The 7,965-nt window shown below is 37.0% G+C and overlaps 1 protein-coding gene across 3 annotated transcripts in view; it reads left to right on the forward strand.

Moving 5' to 3' along the window:
* The window catches only part of LOC107584297 (catenin delta-2-like), a 50,371-nt gene extending 45,375 nt beyond the window's left edge, over positions 1 to 4,996 (forward strand). For all 3 annotated transcript variants that reach the window (XM_016270861.1, XM_016270868.1, XM_016270877.1), the window contains 3 exons: positions 2,307 to 2,438; positions 2,717 to 2,793; positions 4,010 to 4,996. In XM_016270861.1, the coding sequence (XP_016126347.1) occupies positions 2,307 to 2,438; positions 2,717 to 2,793; positions 4,010 to 4,255 (455 nt within the window). In that variant the 3' untranslated portion in view covers positions 4,256 to 4,996. The remainder of the gene's footprint in view (positions 1 to 2,306; positions 2,439 to 2,716; positions 2,794 to 4,009) is intronic.
* Positions 4,997 to 7,965: the final 2,969 nt, after the last annotated feature.

Consider the following 7,965-nt stretch of genomic DNA (forward strand, 5'->3'; position numbering starts at 1 on the left):
TTACAAAGATACATAACAGCTACAAGTGTATGCACTACTAGCTTTATGCAAGCACTATATAAGATAAATCACCATACATGATTTACCCTATTATACTTTATCGACAGGAATTGATAGGTGAAACAACAAACAGCCACCTACAAATAGTCTATATACAAAGCATCAGGCTGTCTTTGAGTTCACATGAACAACGGTTAAAGTTACTCGTCTTCAGGCTACAGAAGAATACCATAATTAGGCCTAAGACATCGAGAGTCACGCAGACCTATAACTACCCAGCCACAACACATAATTGTGAATAACATGCCTTACCTTAACACAGAATCGCCCACAGAGTCCAACGTTTATATTTTTTCTACGAATCTTCAAGTTAACATGTACTAAACATGAGTGGAATTTGCACCGCAGCGCCCCCACACCTTGATGCTCATGACAAGAATAGCATGTATAGTTATCTTTATTGAAGTGAATTAGGTTTAAATCGCCGTCATGCATGAATGAATGATATTTTTGCAATTTTACACATAATAATCCACGATGATCACATTACACAAAACTGAAATTGCACGTCAAATTAACACATTGTCAATATTTTTTGAGACCCCCCAAAATTTCACAAATCACATTTTCAGGGGAGCCCATGTCTTATTAAGGGGAGCCGAGCTCCCTCTAGCTCCCCCGTAGTTCACACCCTGCTTATGCTGTTATGTGATCATAGAGGGAACACAGCTGTCAAGATCAGGGTTCATCCTGATATTTGCCCATTTCAAACTGATACAGTACTGTCAGTCAGGGGGCGCCATGCGTATCCTAATTACACAGCGCTATAGAAGAGTCTGTTCTGCTTAATTAACACGCTTTGTTTACAACTGTTCTCTAGTTGTGTTTCAGATATCAAAGTTTATTTTAGTAAATTCTGCTTTTGAACTCATTTTATGCCTGTATTAATAGTGCTACATCATCTCCAGTCTGTTATAAATCTTTATTCAGAATTCTCATTATGTTTATTCGAATGTAGTCTAGAGGCAACCTGAATATTAAATGCTCATAATGTCCTCACCTATCATGGGACAAACAAAGAGGAGGCATATTTATTCTACCTGCTGCTTGGGAGAATGTGGTGGGGAACTATCCCAAATGAGAATCTCACACCTTTTAAATTGTGCAATTTGTAATTTCTCGGGGAAATAAAAATGAATACATTTGTAATTAAGATGGCCATCTAGCATAGACCGTATACCAGCCAACAAAGTCAGGCTTAAAAATAGATAAAACACAGAATCTTTCATTAAGGGCTGATTCATTAACACCGAAATCATTAAATGATGACACGTTAAGTATGTCTTGTAAAATAATCTTTTCTTGAATTACTGAGGACGTTATTGGGTGTTTCATCAACTCTGTACACTTCACTTGTATGTCCCAGGGGTTTCATCAACAGATTTCATTTAGCTTTTTGTTATGTGAAGGTCACATTAAAACTCTGTAAACGTTTTTATTATTACATTTTGATACTTTTCAGTAGCCTTCTATGTATAAATGTTATTGTTTTACCCTTGCCCTTGTTCGACTCTGAAACTATATGAAAATTCATCATGAAATACTAAAAATAATAATAAAATAATACGTTTGTTTTAATTATGATAATCTGAACAAAGTGTGAAATAATTCAAATCCATTTCAGTATTTAATGGGTAAACAATTATTGCAGTTTTACTAAAATTACAACAGTTATGTTATATTTTGAGTTGTCAAATTTCCTCTCCAACAAATCTATATATTAATATAAAACATAATATAATATAATATAATTTTGTTAAACTTTAATGTTTTTAATTTGAATGTGCATGAACTATGCAGTAATCTGTTAATAAAATATTTGGTTAATCACATTTATAAAGGTTTTTTTAAGAGTCACCTGGTAGAAATACTTGGATCTCACTTTCTGACAGAAAGCATATAGACAGGTTTATTTAAACTAACCAAAGCTTTGCTAAACACAAAGCTGACAAGAAAGGTGAAATAAATTATTGCTGAAGGAATGAGTAAGAAGCCCAGATAAAACCAATCAATTACCTGACCAATTCCATTGAGCAATTAGGAGGAGAGCTCTGACACTTGTTTGCCTCAAAAGTCAACAAGAGAATTGTTTAATTACAATAAGTGAGTTTTTTATGTAAAATAAAATATCCCTTGATGGAATGAGATCTTATTGTGCTTTCAAATGTGTCAAGATACTTTTGCCTAAACAAACAGGCTGTTTTTCCCCTCTCACTCATTATTGGTTGACTTGCTGTGTTTTTTAGCAAGTGCCCCCACCTCCCCTCGAGAAATGATGAGCTTGAAGGAGAGGAAGACAGACTATGAGTCAACTGGAACCAATTCTGGTTACCATGGAAACAAGGGTGAGCACACCTCCAGAAAAGACGCCATGGCAGGTAAGGCCACAGGAAGGTTAAAGCTTCCATATATGACTGACAGACAAACCACCAAATAAAGCCAGTGAATTACATGAGAGAGTTGTAATTAGTGAAAGTAACAGTGTAACAGGTTTATTCCACAGAATAGTGTCTGATATTTCTCCTTTGCTTCTGTGTGAAGTCTTTTACCTCAACAAAAGTCATGAACTGTAATCATATACCTGCACACCTGTTTCATGTCAACATTTTCTGTAGCAATAGAAAAAGTCAATCTTTATAATTCACTGTCTCTGTAGCCCAAATCTCCAGTGGAACATCTACACTGTTCAGAGGTGCTTACATGTCTCCTGGTGATGACATCAAGCATAACCAGGTGAGCTCACCACATCACACAGAGTTGTAACGTGTATCTTATCTTGACATTTTCATGTGTAAAAAAAAGGGGGAAATGTTTTAACGTTTATTAAATGTTTTTTAAAGGCAACTGATATAATTATTATAATATTAATATAATAACACTAAAATAAAATATATCTGTATGTCATTATTACATTATTAATATTTTATAACTTTTTTGTTTAATATTATTTATATTTGTATAACTTGTTATAAAGAATACGTACCTTTAAGCAGGTTTCTGGGGTATTTAGAAAGATTTCAGTTTTGCAATTTTTGTTTTGCCAGTTGTTATACACGTAGGTTGCGCACAGTTAAGCAGGTTACTGGGGTATTTGGAAATATTTAGGTTTTGCTTTGTTTTTGCTTTTTTGCAGATATTTTCATTTTAAAATACAAGGTTATCAAGGGTTAAACAGATAAAAAAATGACAATTAAAAAACAGATCGTTCCGGTCCTTGATTCTGATTGGCTGAGCCACGTTCTAAGCTGTTGTAAATTACTCTACAAACATACACCTTTGTTTACGTTTGTGTGTTGTGTCCACAACCGATTCTGAGGAACTACATTGTTTGTCGGAAGAATAATGTTTTTGTTAATATCATTACACTTCATTTGCTCTGTTTTATTTTGTGAAACCTTACTACGTATATGGAATAACCATTTTACGCTTTGCGTCGTGCCTATCAACGCTCCTTAGCTGTTATAAATTCACTGTAAACCATGGCTTGTTGGAGCTTATTACTTTATTAAGCCAATTAATCTCAGTTCCTTTTTACAAAGAAAACTACAATTGTCTGGATGAAACTTGTAGAAGAATATATTTGCTATTTATTAAGTATAATTTTTACACCAAGTAGATGTTATATTAAATTAGTGAATTATATTAATCATAGTATAAAAGAATCCAGTATGTTATGAGTTAAAATGAACACATTTCTGGTTTGGTGTGGATGAAGTACATGGATGAGTTTTTTTGATGGTGCTGTGGGGGTACCTAAGCCGAAAAACGTTGGGAAACACTGGTTTAGATGAAGCACCTTTTATATAACATACATTCATTGCCTTTTAACTTTATTACACAGAAAGCACTTGATTTGAATTGCAAATTAGATTCTTCGTTTCTGAACTACCACATAACACATTTATGTCACTTCCCAAAGCAGCCCTTACGCTCTCATTGTTTTCGTCAGGTCTCGGCTCAAGGCAACCTTCCAGAGGCCTACCCTCCCTTCCAGACTCCCCCAGGAGCCAACTTCGAGGAGCCGTACTACGAGGACCAAGCGCATACACGCCCCCCACCCGCCGCTGACGGCACCATGCATCTGGGACTGAAGTCCACGGGGAACTACGTGGACTTTTATTCGGCATCCCGCCCGTACAGTGAACTGAACTATGAGACAAGCCACTACCCTGCCTCGCCGGACTCCTGGGTGTAGAAGCACAGAGGCAGGCTGGAGGCTGGCCTATGGACACCATTACATAGGGACCAGCCCAGCATGTGCATGAACACTAGTAGACATCTCACACACGTAAACCTTCTGTTCGGTTCACTGCTCGCACCACAGTGGGCTGCCACTCGGCCGATGAGCGAGGTTAGGAAAGTGCTTGAAGAGATAGGATTTAGGAATGAAGCTCATGTGTTTTACAGAAAAGACCACTTCAACTTTGGTGTTTTTGCAAAGCGGTGGAGGGAATCGACATGTAAATGAGAAAGCGGAAGATATGTGGCATGGAGATGGGACAGTTACGTGAAGCACAAGAAAACGACATTTGACACAAGCTAAGGAAGTAGTTTTCACACATTTTTGACATTTCTTTGTTAAACCATGCTTTTTATGGAGTGATCCGTTACACTCTTCGCCTTTCTATCTTTTTTCGGTTTCTTTTTATTATTTGCTTGTTTTTGTACCTCCTTTTTAACTTCTTAAGTCCGGTGTAAAGTACTTGTTGTATATTACAGATGTAGATACAAGGTGCATTGTGTATATTACGCAGAGACTACTGTGTCCTCCCATGTGGCTCAATATATAATTTTATTTTCCTGTATTTTAAAAGAGAGGAAAATACACTCACTGAACTCCAGCGTCATGTTCGATGGGTAAGAAATGCAGCAGAAAGCATATTCAGAAGTGTCGTTTGATTTAATGTGTCCCCCCCCCCCCATTTTTCTATGCGAGGAAACTACTTTTAACAGAAGACAGAGCATCACTGCCTGGACAGAGTTTACCACCAATATAAAGAACATTTTCAGGCCTATCTGTCAGTTTTTTTCTCTTTTTTTCCCAACTGAACTAACATGAAGACTGGTCATTCCACAAACCATTGAGTGATCTGTGCTTAGTTATGTGCCAAACGTGGTAATCCCTGACCCAAGGGGTGCTGTTGAAATTACATTTAACGACAAGTCACTGGTTCTGTCAATGCCCGTTTGTAAATGCTTTTTTTAAAAACTGTGTTTTGACAGCATTCACACTGTAACGAGAAAAGGAGGGACACGGTTTTTGACAGCTACTTCCCCTCCAAAGATGTACAATTAGTTGACGCTGTGTTGTAAAATAGACATTTACAAAATCAGCTTTTTTCTTCCAGAAAATCAGTGGTTCTTAAGCTCATCGTAGACAGATCTGTCAATAGATTATGGATATATATTATATAAATACAAAATATATATACTTTTTATGTGCAGATGTGGATGTCACCTAACGCAGAAACATTGCAAGGAAAAAATGCTAGTTAAAAAAAGCATAGGGTTTTGTTCACTTTAATTTCTAATCCAGATGTTGACCTCCTATTGTCATGTTGTTTGCTGTGTAAAACAGGCGAGACCAGGGCTCAGTGAGGGCTGATGTGATGAAGCTTCTAATATTGAATTGAAAAGGTGCTAAAACGATGCTCGAATACCTTTAGGCCTATATTGCTACCTTTTATTAATATGTTTTGAATTTTGTTTTGAAAGTTTTATGTCCTTAGTCAAATGGATGCCACTAAAATTAATAGCTTTGAATCCTACACAACCTATGCTCTAGAAGGAGAGCTGTGCGTATAGATGCACCTCTTGATTTCCATTTTTTTCTCTTAGGTAATTGCATATACCTTATCTCAGGTCATCTTATTGCAGGAGAAGATGGGTGAACATTCCTCTATTGACTGAACGGAGAACAAAGAATGACAATACCTTATCATTTTTGTAATTTTCAAACCTTAAGCATCAAGTCTATCAGATTTCAGGAAGGTGTGAAGCAGGCCCTGGTCTTCCCTTCATGTCATTTTACACTTAGAGGTAATTGTCAGATGCCAGGATTCAGGATGATCCCCAAACTCACATATCTTCAGCACCATCGATAGTTAATGTCTGAGAACAAGCAAAATATCTGTGAAAAAGTAGACATATCAGACAACCTGTATTGAAGATGTAAGTAAAACTTTTTTTTCCTGTTGCTAGACAAAGTGTTTGAGAGAATTGTGAACCTTTTTAAAGCCAGGTTGCAACTGCTATATAAACTAATGGAGAATCACCATTTTGTGATTTATTTTGTCCTGTGTCTTGTCATTTCTTCCTTATTGGGGTTTTCTTTGGGATTGGTACACATTTTACTGCCAGATTTGGTTTCAAATATATATAGGCTATCCACATTATATATCCACACACATTAAAAAAAGATATTAACACTTGAGCAGCACTAATGTATTTTGTATCTATTTACTCAACTGCATTTATTGTGTTCCAGACATCAGCACTAACACACTAACAGGTTTTTTGTTACCTTGTACTGATGTGAGTTTTCAATTCATTGTATTTTTGATAGAATTCCTAGGTAGCTATCAGAGGCCAGGCAGGCAAGCTGCGAGCTCCTGTTAGGATTTCATCACGACTGTTTCATTACCACAGATGAGATATTTTGACATTGACAGGCTATGTGCTTCTCACTTTGTCCTGAGAACCAGTCTGCAGTATAAAAAAAGTGTGGCAGGCGATAAACGACAACCCGTGTCTGCAGCTCTGAAACAGGCCCTTCACTTCTATTCATTTCAATCTCATCAATGCTAATACATAAAGAGTATTAATCCCTATACAGTCAGCTTGATGCATAGAAATGTGGTGATGGTGTGATGTGAATGTTGATTTTATATTGCTAATTTAAGCGTGTCGTTAGATACGGATACTGAAAAATGCATTTTGAGGACGGAAATTGCCACATGTCTGGATTGTGTGTTTTGGGAACATGAGCCTTATCGCAAGTGACTAGATGTAATACTGACCCCTGCTGGAAGTTTACTACCCATTTCACTCTGCATTGCTAGTGCAGGTGCACCGCTTATAAACTTCTTTATTTTTGGATTTCAATACTATCATTTGACATCTTTATGATTGGTATTTTTCTAATTTACGCAACGAGCAGTAAGTTTAAAATATTCATCTATATTAGACTACGATGTATCTCAGACTTCTAGCCTATGTGTCTTTTTTCAAAAGTTGACTTTTTTAGCAATACATTTGAATCGTTTCATTATAACACCTAACATCCCCTACTTTGACATGAGTAAACTGGTCGGTTCAGAGCGCTGTTTGCGCAGGCGCACCACATTTGTTTAAAGGGGTCATATGATGCGATTTCAAGTTTTCCTTTCTCTTTGGAGTGTTACAAGCTGATTGTGCATAGATAAGATCCCTGAAGTTGCAAAGACTAAAGTCTCAAAACCAAAGAGATATTCTTTATCAAAGTTAAGACTCTGCCACGCCCCCCTAAAACGGCTCGTTCTAACACGCCCCCACATATCTACCTCACTATGTGGGAATATTAGCATAATGCCGCCCAAAATGTGCACGCAAAGAAAGGCGGCGTGGTTTCAGTAACCGCAGTTAGTGTTGAAGCAGCCATGTCAGGGAGACACTGTGTGTTTCTAGGCGAAAGCAATACTGTGTGTTTCTGAAAGTAGATGCATTTAGGAATCTTTACGATTACTTACAACAGAACAGCAATGCATTTTATGGACGACCGTTTCATGAACCTAGGAGAGGAGGTCATTCTGACTTTACCATGACAATCTGGCACTTCTAAATCAGCTACTGTTTTGTTATTAATTTAAGTATTTGCTATTGACTGTTCAAATGCAGAGTTTTGCGCATCGTGTGTGTGTGCGCGTG

Source organism: Sinocyclocheilus grahami, unplaced genomic scaffold, assembly GCF_001515645.1.
Source record: "Sinocyclocheilus grahami isolate Dianchi unplaced genomic scaffold, SAMN03320097.WGS_v1.1 scaffold5.1, whole genome shotgun sequence".
Classification (NCBI taxonomy): Eukaryota; Metazoa; Chordata; class Actinopteri; order Cypriniformes; family Cyprinidae; genus Sinocyclocheilus; species Sinocyclocheilus grahami.